Genomic DNA, 23,811 nt, shown 5'->3' with positions numbered 1-23,811 from the left:
TTGGTGCTATTATTGCATATGACAAAGATTTCGTATCTATAAATGTGTTAAACAAATGCAAATATTACCAGATGTATTGTATGGACGGGGATCCGGGTGCCCGGGTGCCAGGCACATGTTGGGTGGTACCCGGACACAACTGTAGTACACGGTGACAAACCAAGGCATCAATACAATCTTATGTGTTGTGATATTGATATTAACTTTGTCGCCTTCTTATTGTTGAAGTGAATGAAAGAGTCGCTTTTATTTCATGTGCTCTTTCATGGATGTCGTTTCCCTTTTTGTGACTGTGCTAACATAAACAGAGTCGGCATTTTGTATTTATATTTGACAAACAATAAAAGAAATTCATAACGTACCTTTTTTGTTTAAGACGACATGGTAACTGAACGGGATTTTAATTTATGGGAGAAGCGTGCACCTATCATTCTTTGTCGTGTTTGTTCTGCGGTGTGAATTATATACGGGTATAAGCGGGTACTTGACGATCGGGAAACCGGGTCCAAAAACCCAAGTATATCTACTTAAAAAAAATTCAGTATTACTTATTGGGACATGTGGTATATGAACTCCGTGTGTGACTAGCATGGCGCTTTAACTGACTGAGCTGACCGGGGGCTGGTTTTGACCCAAACACCACCACAATATTCATAACGAGTTTTTGTAATAGAGGAAACATATTTACAAAGTGCATACATTAACATTTATATCAAGTACTACAAACTCGATTGGGACAATCCTTGCCTATGTGCAAGTTCCACTATAGTTATCCATGCACATTCTCAATGTAAATTTCACTTATGTTCATTCGTCAGTTAAAATAAAGCTAAAGGCAGTGCTTTAAAGACGGGAAAAAACTATAATTTGATTTACCAAATCAAGACGTAACTTGCTAGTGCACCATTGCATTATAATTACATATATACATTTGTATCACTTCAGACGGGATAATAATAATAATAATAATACCCTGTTTGCTCCTCCTCTTACGGTTATGATGCATCTATAGTATAGTAAAATGTAACAATGAGAATAATTGACATGGAATTAAGAGTTATAACTCCAAAAGGGCAGATTGATAGAAAGGCATTCGCAAATCGAACAGGCGGACACCAGCAATTGATATGAGGGGATAAGAATCCTGTTTAGGGGTGGGTTTATAAAACCTAACTAACGTTAGTTGTTTTCTCCACACTTGACCAGTTCATAAAGTTTAACAAGTTGGCAGTTGATCAAATTAAGAATGTTATATATGTAATAATAAAACATAATAATGAACACATTTATAGTTTTATTTAAGGTTTTGACTCAAAACGGACAATCTAAAAAAAGTCGGCCGCAATAACAAACAGGCGAACAACATACAAATATACACACCCAATACATAGGAAAAACCTCCATAGATAAGCCCAAATGCAAGATATAACCAATATCGTATTTTTATCACAATGAGGGAACAACAGATTGGTTTGTCTACCGTAATCCGATTAGGTTAAAATATATATGTATGTATATGAACATACAGTTCTATACACATTGTAATACATTGCTTTAATTAAAAATAAGCATTTCGACATTCATTTGATAGCAATTATTCAAAATATTTGTCTGGATGCCACCTTTTTCAACATTAAAGCCTTCACACGAATATGACTACAATATTTATTCCATAAACATATGAGTTGATTTTGTTAATATCACCTGAATAATATTCAATTGACGAAACATTTAACCAAATTGCGCAATTATTTCCCGCCTTATTCATAACATTCAAAAATCGAATAATACATACCTTGAGGAGAATAAAGCAATAGCTTTGTTAATATCTGAAACACCGGGTTTTGATCCGGTTCTGCAAAAGTGTATAAAATTACTACGAAGGTTATCAATGTTTGATATTTGAATACGTTTGAATGTTGTTATGTGCCAGATATATGGCAATACATATTTAAGATAAGTCATTTATTAGGGTGGTTATGTCATCACCATGGATGGTACACGTTAAGTTTCTGTTTTGCAGTTGGTATCACCACGGTGACGTTATCTCCCGGCACCGATCCTATCAACGTGATAGAGAATACACAAACGACACTGCAGTGCCGAACATCGGGCGGGTTACCGGCAGCCTCGGTCAGATGGTTCATCCAGGGGTCAGGGCAGGTGCAAGACGTAACGTCGCTCTCCGCGAACACGTACCAAGAGGAGGACAACCTTAACGTGACGCTTAGCACACTTAACTACACCCCGTTAACAGCTGACCAGAATGGCCAGATATACTGTTCAGCAAACAATATGGGAGTGAGGAGAAATTCCACAAAGCTTTATATAAATGTATTTTGTGAGTATACATTAACGTTTACTTAATTCCGGTAAAAGCGGACCGGCATGGTCAGTTATACTACTAAGCAATCAATGTAACAATGTGGGGGTAGAGAGGAGTTCCGGAAAGGTGTCAATTAATATGTGAGTAACATCAATTACATGCTGACTTCTATTTACTTAAACCCAGTAAAAGCTGTACCTGAGTACACAATGCCAGTGGAAATAAATTCCGTAAAATGCCGTCTGTTAATGGGTTTTTATTCGATTTGAAAATAACAACATACTGACATAGGTGACATAGGTGACTAAATACGGGGCAAATAAATTGTCCAGCAAACAGCATTATGATCGGGATGGATTTCCCCAAAGGCATCCATCAATGTTTCATGATAGTATATTTACCTTTACTGATCATCCCGATTTACCAAACAACAGAAACGTTACCTAAATTAAGATGAACCCTTCTCTACTATTATAGAAAGACCTTATTCATATGAAAAGAAGTATTTTCTCAAAACTAATAGCAATATAATTCTAAATGAATTTGTTCGTGGTCATTCATTGTAATTTTTAATATACCCACCATACTGTAAAAATAAAAGAACCACAATGAAAAGTGCATAGCCTGTCAACTGTTACTTATTTAGATTTAAGTCACAGACATAACCAAATAATGAAAATTGGTTTAAAATCAAAATCGATCATCGGAAATAATCGGTAAATATTATTTGCAATTTATTTTCGATTATGGACAAAACGTCATCAATATAATTAAACTTAGTGGTTTAAACAATTAACAAGTCTCATTTTAATGTTTACAGGTGGTTTTTCCCAATGAATTTAGAGTACTGTAAAATATGAAACTATGTTTTGGTTTTAGCTCACCTAAGCACGAAACGCTTACGGTGAGGTATTGTTATCGGTCTATGTCCGGCGTCCGTTGTCCGTCGTCCGTCGTTTGTCTTCCGTCGTCCAGCATCAACATCTCGTTAATACCCACTAGGCCAATTGTGATGAAACTTCAAAGATGTGTTTCATTGGTGGCGCCCTTTATAAATGTGTTCAAACAAATGAATTCCATGCAGAACTCTTGTTGCCATGACAACTGAAAGGCAATACTTTCAAAATCATCTTGACAAAACTAAAGCCTAGAGCTTAGGTATTTGGTTTGTTAAACTGTCTGGTGGTTTCAAACAAGTTCGTTCAAATCATGCCCCTTGTATCAAAGCTGGCCCAGTCCCGGGGTGACAAGTTTTATTCATACTAACAGAGAGTTTTGTTTGAAAAGCTTCTTGCCTTAAACTTCCAGGCCCAGGCCGTTAATATTTTGTATGTAGCATCAACACCTCCACCAAGTTTGTTGGAATTATGCACACGGGCAAGAAACTAGCCACAACCTGGGACTCTTGTTAAATAAAGTTATTTATCAATGATAAAATTGATTTTAAGCTGAATACCAACTGATTTTAACTGTTGGTCTATTCTACTTTTTTTAACAAAGTACCGCCATCAAGCGATAATTTGTTCCGAGATTTTGCAGTCGATTATCGGCGACCTAAGTCTAAAATCATTCATTAATAACAATACACAATTATCGATCTAATGATCAGATTTAAAACGGTATTTTTTTTCTAAAGCATTGTCCCCTGAGCGCCGCTTTGTCAGAAGCAGTGAGCCGTGTTTGATCGAAACGCACACTCAATGACATTTACACAATTAATGTGGTTCATGTAATAGTTAAGTACAACATACCCAAGTGTTCCAAAGTTGTTATGCAAACATTATTTACAAACAACAATAACTGTGACTTTGACCTTTGACCTACTGACACAAAATTAAAATGGGGTCATCCACTGACCTAATAATACTGCATAAAACACTTTTTAAGTTATTTTTCGTGAAACGTCTTTATGACATTGTGTACTGTAAACCTTACCATAGACTTACTTATCCAAAATCAAAAGTGGCCGATTGCTCTACTTTACTACTCTGTTGTAGGAAGTATACCGTACTCTAAATGTCATCAAAGGCTAACTACTATCATCAAACAATTGGTAAAATGTCCGTATTACGGTAGACCGTCACATATCTTTGACGTACGAACACTCACCAAACTATGAAAATCATCTACTAATCAGGAATGCCTATTACTTAACTTCAATTGTGTTGTCTGGATCGAACAGTTCTCATGTTTACCTGCTAATTGATTGTATACCATTGTTTACCGTGACTTTGACCTATTGGCCGAGACCTTCACCTTTAAAATACTGATCCTAATCCCAAAGGGGTCATTTACTGGTCAGTGGTAGCCCGCCGAAGAAGTTTTATAGGCCTACGTCAAACGAATGGCCGACAGTCAGACAAATCGACCGATAAACATTCCGATATATGCAAACATATATACCCGTTTTTTGTTTGAAGTTCGAATATAAAGAATAAAATCTGAATTAAAATAATCATTGTATTAGTGTAAATGAGAAATAAACAGCAAACACTGCATCCTATTGTTTTTGAAAGTTGGCAATTTCGCCAGTTTGAAGAGTAATGACATTTGTATTGTAACCTTAACCCGGTATTGTCTTATGTTCATATACCAAGGCTTAAACACATGTACGCCTTGCATTATGGCAGAAGTACAGCTCATCACAAGTTCCAATTCAAGAACTAAAACAACGCAAATACTTATCGATGAAAAGCAAAACAACACTTTACGTTTAAACCATCTAAAAATCCTGTTGCGGACAGAGCGACAGAAATCCTGGTAGAAGGTCAATGTCATATGTCAAATCCTGACAGATCCGTCGAGACTGGCACCTGGGAATAAACTTGACTGCCAGTTTTTAATCACCTAACACGGAGTGGGGAGGGGATTATAGGAATGTACTTCGTCCGTCTGTCAGTCCGTCCGTCCGTCCGTCCGTTCGTCCGTCCGTCCGTCCGTCCGTCCGTCCGTCTGTCTGTCTGTATGTCTGTAAAATTTCGTGTCCGGGCTATAACTTACTCATGCATTGAGGGATTACCATATTACTTTATCGAAAATGCTTGCTATTTCATCGATGTTATCAATCAAGGACTCATTTTCCTTCTATTTTAAGCCAAAAAAACCTTATCATTGATCTTACCTACACTACACACAATATGAATAACGTTAACAAATGTCCTATTTTAATATGTTCATATATCCAAGAATATTTAGGTTACCGATCAAACAACTTGTATTTCCTATATTCCCACTCTTGACCAGTGGTTGTGTACATTTTTGGTCAGATTCAACGTACCAGTCAGGTTGCGAGAAAAACAAAATATACTAAAAAACAACGGCAAGGGATATAGCCGTTCTTTGGACTTCCTTGTTAGAATTATATCCCCCCAGAAGTGTGCCTTATTTTTTATTTGATAAATGTTTTGTCTTTCCTTGCAACAGATACTAAAAGAGGCGATATGCATTCTTTGCAAATCTCTTTGTAACAGTCCGGGATTTAGTGACATAAATTTTGTCGCGGGCCCGTTTGTATTTCACATTCTTAAGGTATATACTTTTATAGGGTGTCATTCATTTCCAACTTAGCTGAATCAGCGGCAATAGGAATAATCTTCTAATTATTACCGAACAGCTCACCAAGTTTAGAAAAAAACAGTTGTTGACGCATTCCGTAAGTTATGTAAAGCATTCATATATTTCAGACGGACCTGATAGACCGCTGTGCAAAACAAACAACTTCAACATAACTTCAGTATTGAAGGTCATTATTAGTACCACATTCACCATCTCCTGCACAGTTGACAGTAATCCAGCGCCATATTCGTGGCAGTGGTCACCTTCTGGAGGGAGCAGTCAACAGTTAGGCTTCACAAACATACAGAGGATACAGGGCGGAGAGTACACACTTCAGGTTTTGAACAGAATGGCTGTCACTGGGAGTAACAGTTTAGTCGATGGCAGTAACGCGACGTCTTTTACAGTGGATGTTTTGTGTAAGTAGACTAATTATTGTCAAAGTGTATTGAATTAAACATGAACTCGTATTTTGCATGTTGTTCCTTCGAAAAATGTACGAATTTGCTGATTTTACCCGAAGGTGCATATGGACCACGGCGTTAGCTAAGGTTCATCCACCTCCTTTCACATTTCTTTTTATTTCATGGCAATTCATGTAAGATCCTATATATGGCATGTGAAATTTAAAACTGTAAGCATGGCTTCTTTGTTAATTTGAAATCACTTTTTAACATTAAAAAATAAAAAATATGTTGTTGGCACGATTTTTGCACGAGAGTATAATCTTGTGTTGTGGGGAAAACCGGAGTACCCGAAGGAAACCCACTTGTCCGACTATGTGACCACAAAGCAAACTCACATGCGCCAAAGCCCGGATTCGAACACGGATCGCCTTGTTGAGAAACGAGTGAGCTAACCAATGCGCTAACCGGACATCAAAACTGACAGATTAAGAGGTTTCAGTAATAAGGAGCTATCAGTTTTCATTAAGTAAAGTGATTTCTTGCATTTGCAGTTCCCCCTGCTGTGCCAACATTACGCATGAGCGGTAAAGAGGTTATGGGTACGGTCAAGGTCATCGAAGGTAACAGCAAGACGTTCAACTGCAGCACAGAGAGTAACCCGACCAGTAGCTACAGCTGGACGTACCCACGAGGCTCAAGTTCTAACAACATCTTGCAAGTGAGCGACTTCCAGCCAGGCTCCTACGACGGCGATTACACGTGTCAAGTTCAGAACAGAATGGAGCCATCGTTTGGCAATTCAAAGGAGAATGTATCCCTGAAAACTATATCTGTCGATGTTTTGTGTAAGTAAAAAAAGTAGACAGGTATGTTGAATAGTAAGATTTCAGGAAATAATTGACACCTGATAATGTATACATTTGTACTAAATAAAAGTATTTTGAAATTGAAAGAAAATATTTAATCGCTTACTATAAACAGCTTCTTGGGCTTATAAATCGAGCACCATTCATCGTGTCCTTATGTGTACAGTAGCAAAAATAATGCATGCACACTATGCTACTGTGATCTTTATTCAGAAAGCACAGTGTGCAATATAGACCTTCAGTTCGGACATCCGCGATAAAACCTTCAACTAATGTAGTATTTTCGACGAAATGTGAACTACTATAAACTAGAAAAACAATACCTTTCAGTTAACAAAAAAAATGCATACAATGTGTGTTCATTCCTCATACTTTATAGACAACTATGTTTTAGTATCTGAATGGATAATATGTATTTTGCTCATGCTTTCCGATGAAAAATGGAGTTTTGAAAAAGAGCAGTGAAAATACTGATTTGATATTTTCATTGTAACCAGATATCAGTTCGACATTTCCACTGCAAAAATAGGAGTGAAAAAATCAAATATAGTAATCTTGTTTTTCAAACACTTTCTTGATCTTTGAAGCTGAATGTTTGAACATTTGCTTTCATACGAAACAATTACAGACGAAAAATCTGCTCGAGCATAAATATGTTATATCATCGTTCAAATATCTTTTTGAACTTGTCGATGGCATACGTAATTGAAACTTACCGGAAAAATGCATACACCAATTGCCAGGTTAACTGATTATTTTTTTATCCCACCCGCAATTCAAAATTTGTCAACAACCTAACGCGGTCTTCACTCTTTACCTAGAAAACGACCTTCAAGCGAATCAGGTTGGCCTTTGGCGGTGATGGATGACTAAATAACCATGTATTATAAATCAAACTCTTAAACTTAAAAAAATATTTTTATCCAATGATTATTCGCGATTGTTTTGCTTCCATGTTCGACCTTTCAAATCTTCATTCAATAAATAGCTGCGTTTTGGTCATGCATTCATGCCCTCTTTAATTTAAAAGTGTTTTCATTATGGTTTGGAACAAAGATGCATTGATAAAAGTTCATTGATTAATGTTCAGAAAATGTTTTCACTTAAAAACGAGTGAATAATAAACTATAAATCAAAAATTTCCAAACCGGAAAAAGAACATTGACAACTACTTAATCAGCTATAATTTCGCGTTAGGGGCGTCCCATGGGTAGCGGCGTAGAAAACACTTATTTCAAAAATGGGGGTTATTAGCAAAAATAAATTAAAATACTCACACAACTCCGAAAATAAGCATAAAAACAAAAATGTGTTGGTTTCAATGTAAGATTGTATTAAATTTCACTTGTGTAGAAAACACTTTATTTCCTATGAAACTCCTGTAATAAATACGATCTTACACAGAAATCAACAAATATCCTCTATATTTTCATGTAATTTTCATTTTGTATTTCGTCGTTCTCGCAATGAACTGCAATTGTTATGACGTCACTTACTTTATCCGTATTTCGCTCTAAATGAATCTGCGTTAACGTCATGTAATTTTAGTATTTATACGATGTCAGAATCTAAGGACATGTAAAATGTTAAGACCATTATTTCCACAATATTATTTCCACAGTATTCAAGTCATATCTCATTATCTTTATATATTTAGAAGTAACCAACTAACAGGATCAAATAACAGGGCAGGTTCCCACCAACGGAAAGATCTTGGTATTAAAAATACATTTTCCCACATTAAAGTAGGTTTTTAAAAACAAGGGCAGATTCCTAGCCGCAACGACTCCAAAGTACCGGTACTGAAAAAATGATATCTTTGAATGCCAGAATTCATCTGTATGAGTAATTTACGTCCGCCGGCGTCACGAAAATCAATTTCATAATAAACGTAGCATGGCTTGTTTGATTATGATGTTTCCCTGCTGTGTAATTAACAAATGTTGAGCGCCAATATCCTGCTATTGTTTATCGGTTGCTTTCAAACAAAATATCTTTCCGAAGTAGGAAACTGAATGTATTTACATTGCTTCATTGTTTCTTGAGATATATAGACGTTTTCTTGATGCGTCTTCGTGGTGTTTGTATTTCTGTTTCTCCAGGTCATTGTCGTTTGGGCCCTTGCCTGCCTTGTGCCTTGTTCAAATTTCGACTTCTGGTCTTGTCCATGTAGTTTTCTTTTAAATATTGACATATGGACATCTTCTAAATACGAGCGGTCACCTATTGTCCGCAAATTGCTTGGTTCCACCTGCTTTATATGAGTCAATATACGGAAATGCCTGCGTGCAAACTATGAAAGAAATACTTACATTCTTTAAATCAGCATTGTTTAAATACATTAATATTCTTTTAAAACGTGTTTTAAGAATATTCGCAGTCAAACTAATTGAACAGATACATTGTATTTTTGTATGATAGTTTTAGTGCTGTTGTCTACATGTACTATAAAGAAGCCCAGCCCATTTATGAGTCTTTGATTACTACATACACTAGCACCGGCGTTATTACAAATATATTTTGTTTAAGGGAGGGTTATCCGGAGACTCTATTATAAACATTCCACGACTTCATGGCATCTGGCCTTTTTCGTCATTCGTGGTGACTATTGGTTGATCAAGGTCCTCAATGGTTTCTTAGAGGTTACAAATTTCAAGACGCGCCATGAAATTGGCTCACATATATTCCATTATAGCGAACAAGGTGTATTGAAAACCATAATGGACGTTTGCGAAAATGTGTGTTGGTACATGGGGTATATTTCGGCGGATTCTATCGGAATATGTTGTAGAAAGTTGCATGTAGGTTTATATATTTCTGTTTTTCTGATAATAGGAAGGTAGACCAACTCTTATTCGAATAATTTGGTATCACAATGAAACAACAATGTTCGGTTAAACCATTTGCCTGGTGATGACACCGATTGTTCTGGGTCAATATCACAACGGCAGGTTGCGATCAATAGCATTATGAAAACGATAAATGATGATTTGATTTGAAACACAGCAAAACATTTTGAAAAAGTGAATATTTGTTTTTGTAACTCCTTACCACGTTACAAGATGAAACAAGTTGATCGTAAATATATTTAATTGTTTCATATAGTGCATCATTCCGTTAAATTTTAGTGTAAATATTAGTTGCATGTAGCCTTGCGTATATTGAAGTGAAGTTTTAATGACATATTATTCTGCTGAGCAATGTAAATAATTGACACGAATAGGGAAGGATCATTCAATCACAGATTCTTATAAACTGTTCTTATGCTTATCGACCCGAGCTGTGCTCGCACATTGAAATAAACGATCATCTGATGAAAACAGGAAATTTGAAAAATTGAACTATTGACTATGGAATCGTAAACACGTAACAAAATGTTTGCTATCTAAATAACATGTTATTCACTACTTTTAATACTTAATGCATTTGTTTATATCTCATTTTCTCTACCTCTTAATCTTCCTGCTATTTATGTAATTAATAATATTATGCTATATTGTTCAAAATTTCCAAAACCGGGTCGAAAGAAAACGACTGATAAATGCCAACATGGGATAAGCTTCGTTCGTGTTCTTCCCACTGGGGTAATACTCAACCAAGAGTCACAGTCAGCAATGTTTCATTTTACATACTAGCAGATCCTGGGGGTTGGAGCACCCGATGCCCACCCCCTAGCCCATACTATTTGTCCAAATTATCATTTAATGGCAAAATGGGCGATATAAGAAATAAATTACGCTCAAAAGCACATTTTTTGGACTTGAAATTGTTATGTGAATAGGGTGAGTAACCTCAACCCCCCTGCCAACATTTTGATTGATTTTGATTTAAGTTTTAGGGTGGGGTTATGTAATAAAGTTGTAGCCCTTAATTATGACCCTATTTTCGTCATTTACAGGACCAGCCCCCGCTAAATACTCGGTCACTAGTATTTACTCACCGTTGCCATTTAAAAAATAATATAATACTACAAAATATACATGCAACTGTAATACAATGTTCTTAAATATGATAATAGACCAAAAACTAAAAACTAAAACTAGTATGTCAATCAAGTCTAAATTGCAGAATATACATGAGTAAAAAATATCAATCAATAAAATAATACATATCTCAATATACTGATACACATGTATATGTTCATGTACATTGCGATCTGTTTTTGAGCGCATCATCATAACCTTAATAACCACATTTCCTGGATGACAGCAGTCACGTAGTGTTTAACTGAAACCAATAATTTATTTATTTATACTGCGACGGCGAGAGCTTCTGCTACCGCTAATGCTACTGCGACTGCTAATAAGATTGCTTCTGTTACTGCGACTACTACTGATACCACTACTGCGACTGCGACTGCTACTGCTACTGCTACTGCGACTGCTACTGCTACTGCGACTGCTACTGCTACTGCTACCGCTATTGCGACTACGTCTGCTGCTGCTACTGCTACTGCTACTGCTACTGCTACAGCGACTGCGTCTGCGTCTGCTACTGCTACAGCGGCTGCTACTGCTACTGTGACTGCTACTGCAGCTGCAGCTGCGACTTTATCAAACGACACATCAAATCCAGTCTAATATCCATTTTTTACCGCTTCCTGTAAACTCCGTGTTACCTGTCGGTCATTTTTAATCCGTACATATAATTACCCCTTTTTCACAACCTCTTAGTACCAACAAAATTTCACAGTTCGTTTATAGCTCGTTTATAAATTAAGCTAACATCCGCCGTATTTTTTAGTTAATATAATTTCGCAAGAGTATCCTAAATTGAAAGGTACCCTATTTTCTATTAACTTGAGGTAATCCATTATATTAAAAAGGTTCGTCAATTGCTTTATGGACGGCACCCCTAAAAATAGAGGTGCAAGTCTACTTTTAGGGAAAGGGTTAGGGGAACACTTCTTTTTATAAATACTCTCTAACAATATCATATAAAAGCTAACATGTATCCAATTTGAGAACTAATTAACTAGGTACAACTTTATGGTCCCTTTTTTAAAAAAGAGTACTTATGCAAAGTTGTATGTATTATACCCATTATACTATAATATATAAATACTCAAATCAAGCTAAATTATTGTAATTTATAAGGCTTTCAACACAGACTAATGAAAATATATTCAAATTGTTAATTTTTTGTTGATGCTTTGATTATAAAAGCAATTTAAATTTGCGATTTCAAGACTTCAACATCAAGGGTTTATTCATTGGTCATATTTTATCAAAATAACATGTCTTTTGAATATTGTCGCAATGAGGTTAAAAACTTTATTCCAAGATTCATGGATATTATTGTAGTGGTGGAACATATTGAACGTTACGAAACTTTAATGCTCAAACCCAGTAAACATTGACGTTGAGTAAACATTATGCCGACTAAGAACCCCAACAATTAAAAAGCGTTTGATTTTTTATTGATTCCAATGAGTTTAAGACGTCATATCTCAACGTCGGGTAACGACCATGATAAAAATACTTGTTATATCCAACGCGAGTCTGATACAATTCAAACCAAAATGACAATTTTATGTTATTTCAACGTTGAAAAAAACCCAGTTCGGTTTGATTTATACTCAGATTCCAACCTCTTAAATTTTCAAGTAACTTTTTTCATATTCACATCATACTTTCACAGATATTAGTTTTAATCCATTGAAGCGTAATTTATTGAAACATTTGACATTTATTGTATATTAATTTCAATAGACGTGATCAAACAATATGAACATGTGAACGTTGTGACTAAGTCAAATCTAATGTTGACATAACGTAGGACCTCTATTTCTAGCACACCAGATAGACATTTCCGGATAAATTAAGCCGTACTGATTAAGCTTATTTCATTATATAAGCATAAAAATGTATAAATTGGTAAGAAGCATTAAATAAATGCGTAATTAAATGAACATATAATGGACTATCCATGAAGGTTCAGAATCACATTAATTATCAAATATTTATATATCCTGCCATGTTAAAGGATCAAAGAAGCGAAGGAGATGTTAAATTGTACCTAAATATGTGTGTTAATATCTTTATATTCGTCAAATATTTCAGATGGCCCGAAAACGGGGAATTTGCCGAACGCAAGTAAAGTTCGCGGGGAAAACCTTGTTTACCAGTGTTTGTACATACCTGGCAACCCTCCAACTGTTGACTTTGAGTGGACGAAATCCGGAACAGAGGTCTCCTGGGTCAAACAGAACACACAGAATTTGACCATTCTAAACCTGCAGCGCTCTGACGAGGCCAGTTACACGTGCAAGGTGTCCAGTGTTCTCCAGCCGACGTTGACATTAGCGACGACCACACAGTATGATACTGCAACATTTTTTCTAGATATTCTTTGTGAGTATATTTTACATTGACTTTACATGGTCAAACCTGGTTAAACCAAGTTTATAATTATGTGTCTGTTTTAAGAACGTACGCGACTCGCAAGAATTAAGTATGTTAAATGTTCATGTTTTCTATTCCGACAGTGCATGAAAAATATACTTACTCGAGTGGCTATATCAGTCATAATATTGAAGAATGAAACGGGTTTGGGAAGGCCAGCATGAGTTCTTTTCCGAAAATAGTTTCATATTAAACTGTGGATCACTAACTACACCAATCTTGTTTGATATATGTACATCATCGTCGCTTATATACGACATAATTAAGTTCCTGCTATATGTTGCTGCTACGGCTAAGTGAACCTAGTAAATATATTCCCCAATAATAAATTTAACTTATGGCGCAAAAGAAGTTCTGCATAGCATATAAAATATGCATTTAATGTTGCCAAATTCACTTTACATTGCTTCTATGCTTGATATTTCGCGAAATGGCGTATAAAACAATAACCTAGGTTTTAACATTGCCTTGTTTTGAATTGTGCATGAAATAGGTGTTAGCATCACAATATTATGAACATATTATTTGTCAGGTGTTATTTCATTATAGATGGGGCGGAAAATTTGCTGTTGCAACTCAACAACGTTTCCCAATCGTCTGTACAAATTGATGAACATTCATCAAACCATATGCGATGTTCGCTAGAAAGTGATCCCGGCTCGAATATGGCCCTTACAAAAGACGGTAAAACGATAATTGCACGATCTGGAGTACATCAACTCACACATGGAATACAGGCTGAATGTTCGGACGCAGGAGTGTATACGTGCTCAGGATACAACCAGTACGGAGCAGCAGATAACGCGTCAGTGCAGTTATTTGTAAAATGTAAGTGGGAATGATAATCTCGGGTGTATAGACAGTTGAACAAACTCCATTCATTCTGGATTGTTCTGCACGTCGCGTACTCAAGATATTGTATACAAGTATACCTTAATATATCTGTTCATTGTTGACTGAAACAGGAACGAAACACTGCGTCTATCCTAACTCGTTTTTACCTTAACTGAGCAAGAAATGTTCAACTTCATTATGCAGAAAAATGCTATGATAAGGACAACAGTGATACTGCAAATGATAACGGGCCGATAAGGAAAGTATGAATATCGTACATAAAACGATGATACAAACTGGACTTTTCTTTTTTCTTAAATGAGAATATGGTAAATTTTTGGAATAAATCATTTTAAAACTTCAGCATAATTCCAAATGTAATGCAAACACGTTCAGAACGTTGCAAAAGAGTATTTTAGAGTTTTATGAAAAGAAAGGCATCCATTCGCTGCCGAACCATAGCAATAACAAACACTGAAGTCAATTCAAAGCGTCGTATTGGGATGATGATATTCAATATCAATATTATGGTCATACACCGTTGACTTTATGCACTGTATTGGTTGGTTATTTATACCACGCACTCCGAGACACTACATCTATCTTAGATCCACTCTGAATACCACTCTAGGTAGCCAAAACATGTATTAAACAGGTGTATTCAAATTCTAATATTATTAGGCTTTTTCCGGCTAAAAGCTAGAGGGCAAATTTAATCTTTAGTTTTTCAGGCAAAGGGGAAGGAGCGCTGAATTTTCGTTTACTTAAAAATTTGTCAAGTTTGAAATGGGTAAAAATATGATACATGTTCTTTATTATTTTTTCATATTTTTTTATGAGATGTTTTGATTTGATTAATCTCAAACTAATTTATAACATCAGTTTTATCAAAAGGTATCACAAGTTGACAGACACGTACGGACGGACGGACGGACGGACGGACGGACGGACGGACGGACAGACAGACAGACAGACAGACATATATATATGCATGTGGGCGGGTTGGCCGGCCGGCAGGCAGACAGGCAGGCAGGCAGGCAGAAAGATATTTTCAGATTATTCGGCAGGCAGGCATAAATATTTAGCTTTATGTTTTATAAGTAAAGACATACTTTATAAACTAAATTGGTAAATAGAATATATATGTATATATCAAACCATTGTTAAGATATTATTGCATATAAAACTAAGTTGTAGTTGAATGCAGCATTATGTTATATGTGGATAAATAATGTCTTTACAAACATGCTATTTACTTCGACATATTAATTATTGATAAGCCAAATCAGAGCTATCACAGTAGTGAGGACTACCCCCGCACGATCGGAATATATCCTTTTTGTACCTTTTCTGGGCTTGTCGCCGAACTTTTCGCTGTGGTAATGTACGAGTTGTTCCAAGTAGTAACACAATAACTGTTTTGCAACCTTCCTATTATATCATCATTTGAAGCTTCTATGGTTCTTCTTGTAGTTTCCTTTGTATATTGGCTTTATCATAAGTGTTCAACATCTTTAGAATAAAAATGAAAATGGTATAACACGAAACCATGTTTTAATCATAAGTAGCAGTTTCATATGTTAATATCTAATGAAACAATGAGTACAGTACAAGAGTAATGCCAATAAATTGGAATACGTGTTGATGGTATTTATCGGAAATCTATTTTGAAATTTCCATTGAACGGTAATGCTTTACATCGATATTTTCAAATCTACAGTGTTCTTTCAGGTTCCGCGAGGCGACCCACTGGGGTGGAGGTACAGCTTAATTTCACCGCACGCAAACATGAAAATGCAACATTAGTCTACAAAATAGTCGCCTACCCTGTGCCCAAGCCCCAAGAGTTTGTTTGGACGCGCTGTACGAATCGCACTTCTTGTGAACTTGTGCCGGATGAAATGAACAAATTTGAAATTTACACAGAGGGTCTATCAAGTAAATTAACGATTCTGGACGTTCAGATTGAAGATTACAGACTATACCAATTGTTAGTGTATAATGGAGTTGGTGATACACTAGTCGAATGGTTACACCTCAGACCCATCGGTATATTACTTTCACTATTTACACAATTTAGTAATATATGCTATCTAACGTGTTATGTTAATACTTACTTGCATATCCTGAGATTCATTCATTTCATATTTATGTATCATTATGTATATATTTAGATGAAATACATATCAACATGTTTGAATTATCATACAAGTGTTTTCCTATTCGTCAACAGTTGTAATATACAAAACTATAATCACGAGTATGTGGAATTTAACGACGTCTCGTCATGCCACGGTTTCAACGAAAATCCTGAATACATGTATAAGAATGACAAAATCGTGGGGCGAGCTATTGCAAATCAAGTGCACGTTTTGCTCAAAATCGTTAAGGTAGAAAAAGACATAACAGGGATAAACCCTATATTTAATATACAACAAGTTCATACAACTAAATGTGTAAAGAACAATGATTTCTCCGCAATAAGTTATGAATGACATAAAGTGCTAATTGTGAATGTGCCAATTTGTTTCTATCAAACGTTTAAAGCGTAATGATATAACTTTCAATTAACAGCTTCATTTTAATTCAATTGCAGGAAAATCGGATTCGCCAATGGACTTCCACGTTATTCAAGATACAATACGCGAAACAAGTGCTGTATTGACCTGGATTGCCGGATTTGACAACGGGTCTCCTCAGGAATTTCACATCTCCTATGGAAAGGTTGCTGATGACACTGGATATATTACACAAAATGTAAAACATGACAACAGAGTCGAGATGAATTACACAGTTGTAAATTTAAAACCTGGAACCGAATACTTTGTCTCACTAATTTCGGCAAACGAGGAGGGTTCTTCTGCACCGGTGAACGTTACATTTTTAACTCTAAAACGTATTAATGGTGAGTGAATTTGCTTTGTTTGCACAACAGATTCTTAGTTCAATGTATGGAACACATCCTGAAATACAGAAATGTGGTATGTAAGAATGGTCTGTGTTTACCATTTCTTGACAGCAAAACAAAACTACTTTTCGATCATGAATTAAGATGTTATTCCGGTATCTTTTTTCTGCCCATTAACTGAATATTAGGGAAGTAAAACAAATATTTCACTCTGTTGATGTTCATAACCTAAATTCACTCATTATTTAAATACAGTCATTTATATATGTGTCTGCATAACCCCTTTTGTATTTATAATTTAAGCATATTGTATGTTATTTCAGATCAAACTCAGACTAGTCCAAATACTGGTCCTGTTTTTGGAGGGGCAGTTGGCGGAACTGTTGGTGCAATAGTGGCAATAGTTGTCGTCGTTATCATTCTCAGGCGGAACTACGCACTAAATTGCAACGTAACCTGGACAAAGAGAGGTGCTATGTTTATTTCTGCTCGTTTATCCGAATTTAACATTCTTTATTTTCTGCTTTCTTGTTTATCTGTCCATCGGCCTAAAGGTCTTTGAATGTCCGTCAATGAAGTATATTGTTGTCTATACAAGGACTTAGTTTAAACATATTTATTTTACAACGATTGTGAAACAAGTAATTACAACATTATATTAATCACTCTCGTCGGCACAATTTTACGCGAAAGTGTGGTCTTGTGTTGTGGGGTAAACCGGAGATATCGGAGAAAACCCACTTGTCCGTCTTGGTGACCACATTCGAAACTCACATGCGCCCAAGCCCGGAATCGAACCCGGGTCGCCTAGGTGAGAAGCGAGTGCGCTAGCCACTGCGCTAACCGGACAACCAATTACAAGGACTTGCGTGTACTTCTAAGATAATGTTGTTCACCATGATTTTTTAATTGATGTTTTCTGTCTAACATATAAGATTTAAATTATTATAATTAAAACAGTTTGATAACACGAAGTTATGAGTCTTGCCAGAACTAAAATTTCATAAATGCCGGAATTATATTAGACCCATAGACAGCTCTAACATTTATTTGGATTCTTATTTTTGGAATTAAACTTTTGTAAAATTATGACACATTACATAATACACGGATATTTGTAACATTAAGATGTAGTTTTTAAGCAAATCAATGAAGAGTAAACGCATTCGTCTTGCAATTTCGTAGTTTCCCTTTCACCTTTGATTCGGAGCGCTTATCCGTAGCGCTGCATATACTTTATGGCGTGTATCGGAATTTAATGTTGAATTATATAACATTTTAAATGGATCTTTTAATTCAATACGCTCGATTGTGTTTTTTACTTGATTAAAGTGTTGATTTCATTTTAATGTCTTCTTTAGTTCGTATTCATTTTTGTTGTTGTGTTTACCAAATTATTTACTTCAGGTGAACCTTCCGAGCATTCCATGTAAGTGTTTGCGATTTCGTGACGAATGACTTTCCCAAATTTTGTAAATTATCTTGTATAGCCAGTGAACGATTTTGCTATATATGTTCATGTTTTGCATGGCATGACCATGTATTTTAATTTTTTTTTTTTACAATTTTAAGTAAAGTTTAATTGGCTTAATTATGTAGCCAGGGATGGTAATCAAAATAAAACTTATCAAAAACGTTATTCGAACCTAAACTGTTTTATTGAAGAAGAGTTGTTGAAACTTGAAAACTGTACAAAATGTTCATAAAAATAGTATGCACACATTTGTTCTGACAAATCTAAAAAATCCAAAGTTAAAGATATTTTCTTTTGTGTCGAATATCCGCTTGACATAACTGAGCTAACTTAGTATTAAAAACTATACTTAAACATATATAACATCCTAAAGTATGCTTGGCATGTGAGTTTTCACATGAAAAGAAGTCCTCTTTTTTGGACTTTTTTTTAACAAAACAAAATTTTCTCAGAAATGAATAATGTCGAACCATTTATGTACTGTTTTGATAATTGAAATACACAATGAAACACGCACAAGAGTATGTTTCATATTATAGATCCGGAAAAGACAACCCCGGATATAACGCAGCCGAGACGTACGAGGTCGTTTCCAGGACAACGGATACATCGGCATACAATGATCTAAGTAAGCAATACAACTTAATTTTGTAATTTAACATTTTCCATAATTTGATTAAAACAATCATATTGGATGGGTTCTGTCGTGAACATGAACTGTAATAGTAACCACATCGTTCGTAACATAGCGTCAGAAGCGTGTAGAACATATGCTACATTTTAATGAAGACGTTGGTCGTGATAATAATGTTATATGCCATCGTTGTTCATGTGTTTATAGTTAAATGTCATATTTCCGTTAACGTAACTGAGTCTAGACATTCCAATTATTCAAATGTTTGTTTGTTTTTTATATGCACTAAGAAAAATGATTTTGCAAGTATTGTATGCACTGATATGCATGTTTTATTTTATTGTTTACCATTCTATTACCTTTCAGAAAATGATGACAGCGGGTAAGCTAAAAGCATGAAGACAATGCCTATATCATGTATATAGATAATATCTGTGACATCGAATAACCAGAAGTAAAACTTTGATACGTATTTAGCTATTTTTTACATTGAAATGATTATTTGGTATGTATAAAAAAAATAATTCTGTTTTGCAATCAATATATATTTGTCTTACATTCACCAAATCAGAGAATTAGCCATACTTTACGCAATTGACTGCTGATATCTCGTGTTAAACATCCCAAGTAAATAAAATGATACATATTTACTATAACATAACTATTTTATAGGGTTTTCACTTAGTTAGGAATATAGATATAATTCTTTTGGCGCAATACAGTCAAAAGCTATAAAATGCCATAAAGTTAGGTAAATGTATTTCTTATATAGCATACCAAGCGCATTATAAACGTACTAAAGTGCATGGTGTTATTCATCAGTACATGTGGTAATTGTTGCCTACTAAAAAGTGTAGTGCATTTTGAAGGGTTTGCATTCAATTACAGAATACGAACGTATATGTTTCAACAAATACAGTAAATAAGGATAAACCTATCGTTTTGAATCAAACCGATTTAAAATTATCTGTGTTTTCATAAGTATCTGACTGTGTTTGGTTATAGTCCATGACCTTGTAAATGGTCTTTAACTGTTTACATTGTTTTGGTAGCCTAAAGAAAGCACAAAAACAAGCGCGTTGTGGGAAAATAATGTGAACGTTATACTTCAGAGCCGATAACTCGCACGTGTATACGTCGTTGGAGGAGTCAAAGGCACCTGTTTACTACGAAAATGTAAAGAAAGGTATTAACTTTACAGATATATTCCTGTATGTGTGAGTACACGGTGGATGATTGTTTAACCTATCAAAGTATGGAGAAACTAAAACGATATCACAATAATTACATAATTACAAAAAAAAAACTTCTTAAGGCTTAATGAAGACGAAATATAAAAGACAATCACAATGAAATGTATCTTTGTACGTTAAATTTGATATTTTTATTATTTGGCTTTTAAACCTCAAGCTCAACACTAATAATAGCTTTATTATGATTTGTGTGAGTTGCCACACTTGACAATTCTGAATCATTTTATTTTTTTTTGCAGATGATCCCATATACAACAATACTGCGCTGCAGAATCCGGTGCAAACAGTGCTTTAAATGTACACATCCATACAACAATGTGAAGATATGGCATTTTACAATGTCATTTACTTACCCAGTGAAATATCGAATACTAAACCAGCACTATATCAACGAAGTATGGATTGCATAATATTTGTTATCAAAATGTTTCATACTTCATAAAATTATATTGATTTGCGTTTTTGTAAATATTGAATAATGTACAACTTAGCTTACTATGGGCATTTAAATTATCTGTATATAATAACCGCTTTCCTAACAGAATTGTCCACTAAAACAAAAGGCGTAGCAGGAACGCAGCAAGGTTTCCCCGAGATGATCTTGTCATGGTGAAAGCCATGTGTTAAATATGGACTGAATTAAATTCATGTCATATAGATGGTTGTATCTGAAGTAGTTATTGAATTTGTGCGACTTTTTCATTTATTTGATATATTATTATGCTGTTACACAAGTACGTGATACATTTCAAGCTATCGCTGAGACACGACTTGTTGCTAAAGCATCGGACCCCATTAACATTTCAGTTTGATTAAGACATTTTCGATGAGTGCAAAATGATATGGTGGACGCGCGTGCCTATTATTCAGTTTAAGCTTCATCAAACTCCGATTAAATGAAACAAGTGTACAACTGATTAACTAATTGTTATACTTTGAAATCCCTAAAGGGCTCATCATTGGGATTAAATGAGATTATTAGCGATTACTGTTGCGTTACAATAAGAAAGATAGGAATCTCCCGAAACCACTAAGAACCGGGTTGACATTCGCTTGGCCTGGGGTTTGACTTTGGATTGGTTATGTTGGCGGTTGATGGGTGTCCGAAGAAGTACGAGATTGACTTTGAATCGGTTATGTTGGCGATTGATGGCTGTCTGCATAAAAACGAGATAGACTTAGGATCAGTTTTGATCGCGATTTAAGGGAGTCCGTACGGGTAATAATTGACTTTGGATCGATTTTGTTCGCGATCGATGGGTTTTCTTAATTTAATTTAGATCCGACTTGTTCGCAAATGACGGTTGTTCATACAAGGGCATTACCGAGATAAGAAATGTTTTGTTCACGTCGACAGGCTGAGTACTTAATGTCTCCCCTTGAACGTAATAAGGTAATTAGGTCATTGGAACGTTATGTCAGATAATTGCTTAATGAGCACGTAAGCCGATTAATGTGTGTTCATTGCGATTTATCAAATTATAAGAGCGACATAGACATTTAAGCCGTTTGTGTTTCTCTAAATTTCTCTAAATATCATTTCAACCAAAACATCTGGTTTTGACCACGAACGTAGTAAGAGCATTTGTGCTCAACCAGCGCCTCAAAAGGCGATTGCATCCTTGGTCTAAAGTAAACAACAACGAAGTAAGAGATTTAAGAGGGACCATTTATTGTCGTGTCAAAGTGTGAATATAATTCAGTCAAAAAACACTCCTTTGACGTGAAATATTATTGTTTACATTGTTTGCCTAAATTTTGCTTTATGAGCGCATTGGATGTTAAGCAATGGCTGTTTTTGTACCTCTTCTACGAAACGTCCTAGACAAACATTGAACAAGGTTCTATCTCACATCTAGAAAAAGAGCAATTTCAAATTCTTTAGGATTTTGTCTATGTAAATCATTTGCGTTAGCGTATAGTGTCATAGCACGTTTAATATATTGGCGTTCATGGTCTTGGGCGTAATAAAGTGAATTACACATCATAGTTATAAGTAGATACCTAATGTAGCTTAAATTAGAATGTTGCAAGGATAATGGTGCTTGTTTGTTTCAATCAGTGACATATGGACTTCTCAACATAAGGTCACAGAACGATTAAATCATTCATTGACCTAAATGAGGTAATTTCCACTCAGCCATCAAGTGTTGCTTTTTGAGCGCCGCGTCACATGGTTGTTTAACTCACTCACACATAGTTAAGCGTTTAACTACGGGATGAAATTGGACAAGTTTTGTTCGCGCTAGAGTAACCACTATTTCTATATAATACTAGTTTCCACGATGCGTTATAAAGTTATTTGCACTTCGCGCCAAAAAGGTAGGTGGCTTTCATTGTCAATGCATCAGATAAGGAGAATGTTGCCGTTTTGTTCACATGTAACAAAACGTTTGATTGTAAAATGGACTGTTCACCAATTTGGTTTCAGTCTATGGTAACAGTACCTTCAATACAATATCTTGATTCATCTTGGACGTATTTAGAGATTTCCGCCATAGTCGTTCGCGGCTATGAGCTTCCAATAAGGCGATTACTTCGTTGTCTTTCCATTTGTAGGGAACATCATATGGTTCGATGGCAATGGCGGAGAATAATATGCAATGTAGCCAGTTGCGCAAAACAAATAGTCCCGCAAGTGAACGAACTGAATAATTAGCAAAATGCAAAGAAATGGAGCAAAATATGACTTGGCCAGCGAAATGTCACTGAAATCAAATGAATGCAATCCTTATTTGCCAAAATAATCCTTTAATTACAAAAACTGCACGTAAACAAAAACATGTAGGTCAATGAGTGGATTGGAAACTGGTGTCAACATAGAAATCAACATCAAGTTGACAAAGTGCAAAAACGTGTCAAAATAGCAGCATGTACGAAATGTGACCATTATTTAAATTGTTAAAAGAAGAGGAAGGAATAAGACATTTCTAAATACCTTCACCAATTGGTTAAATCGTGCAAGTGCAAAATAGGCTCTCAGACTCAATTACAAATGCTCACTTGCTCAAAATGTCTTTCAAAAATTTAAAATAAAGATAAAACATGAAATCATACAAAAAGAGCAAATTCTAATAGTGAACAGATATTATGTACTCACAAATCTGTTGAACCTCGGAATACCGGATTCATTTATATTTTAAACACAAG

General features: G+C 35.3%; 1 protein-coding gene across 1 annotated transcript; it reads left to right on the top strand.

The window, feature by feature from the left end:
• Window positions 1-1,451: 1,451 nt before the first annotated feature.
• LOC128235928 (nephrin-like) lies at window positions 1,452-21,116 on the top strand. The gene is made up of 14 exons (XM_052950715.1): window positions 1,452-1,470; window positions 2,024-2,341; window positions 6,010-6,300; window positions 6,840-7,133; window positions 13,217-13,507; window positions 14,108-14,386; window positions 16,124-16,441; window positions 16,989-17,297; window positions 17,624-17,770; window positions 18,708-18,729; window positions 19,314-19,402; window positions 19,775-19,790; window positions 20,521-20,594; window positions 20,901-21,116. Exons 1-14 carry the CDS (start codon window positions 1,452-1,454, stop codon window positions 20,954-20,956), a joined length of 2,523 nt encoding a protein of 840 aa, XP_052806675.1. The 3' UTR covers window positions 20,957-21,116.
• Window positions 21,117-23,811: the final 2,695 nt, after the last annotated feature.

This window comes from Mya arenaria, chromosome 5, assembly GCF_026914265.1.
Source record: "Mya arenaria isolate MELC-2E11 chromosome 5, ASM2691426v1".
Classification (NCBI taxonomy): Eukaryota; Metazoa; Mollusca; class Bivalvia; order Myida; family Myidae; genus Mya; species Mya arenaria.
This window is presented reverse-complemented; position numbering and strand designations above follow the sequence as displayed.

Excerpts from the sequence above, each read along its gene's own strand:
- LOC128235928 (XM_052950715.1), top strand. Across the intron at positions 2,342-6,009 it reads GCTTTATATAAATGTATTTT|ACGGACCTGATAGACCGCTG; the intron begins GTGAGTATACAT and ends CATATATTTCAG. Across the intron at positions 16,442-16,988 it reads GTTACACCTCAGACCCATCG|GAAAATCGGATTCGCCAATG; the intron begins GTATATTACTTT and ends ATTCAATTGCAG.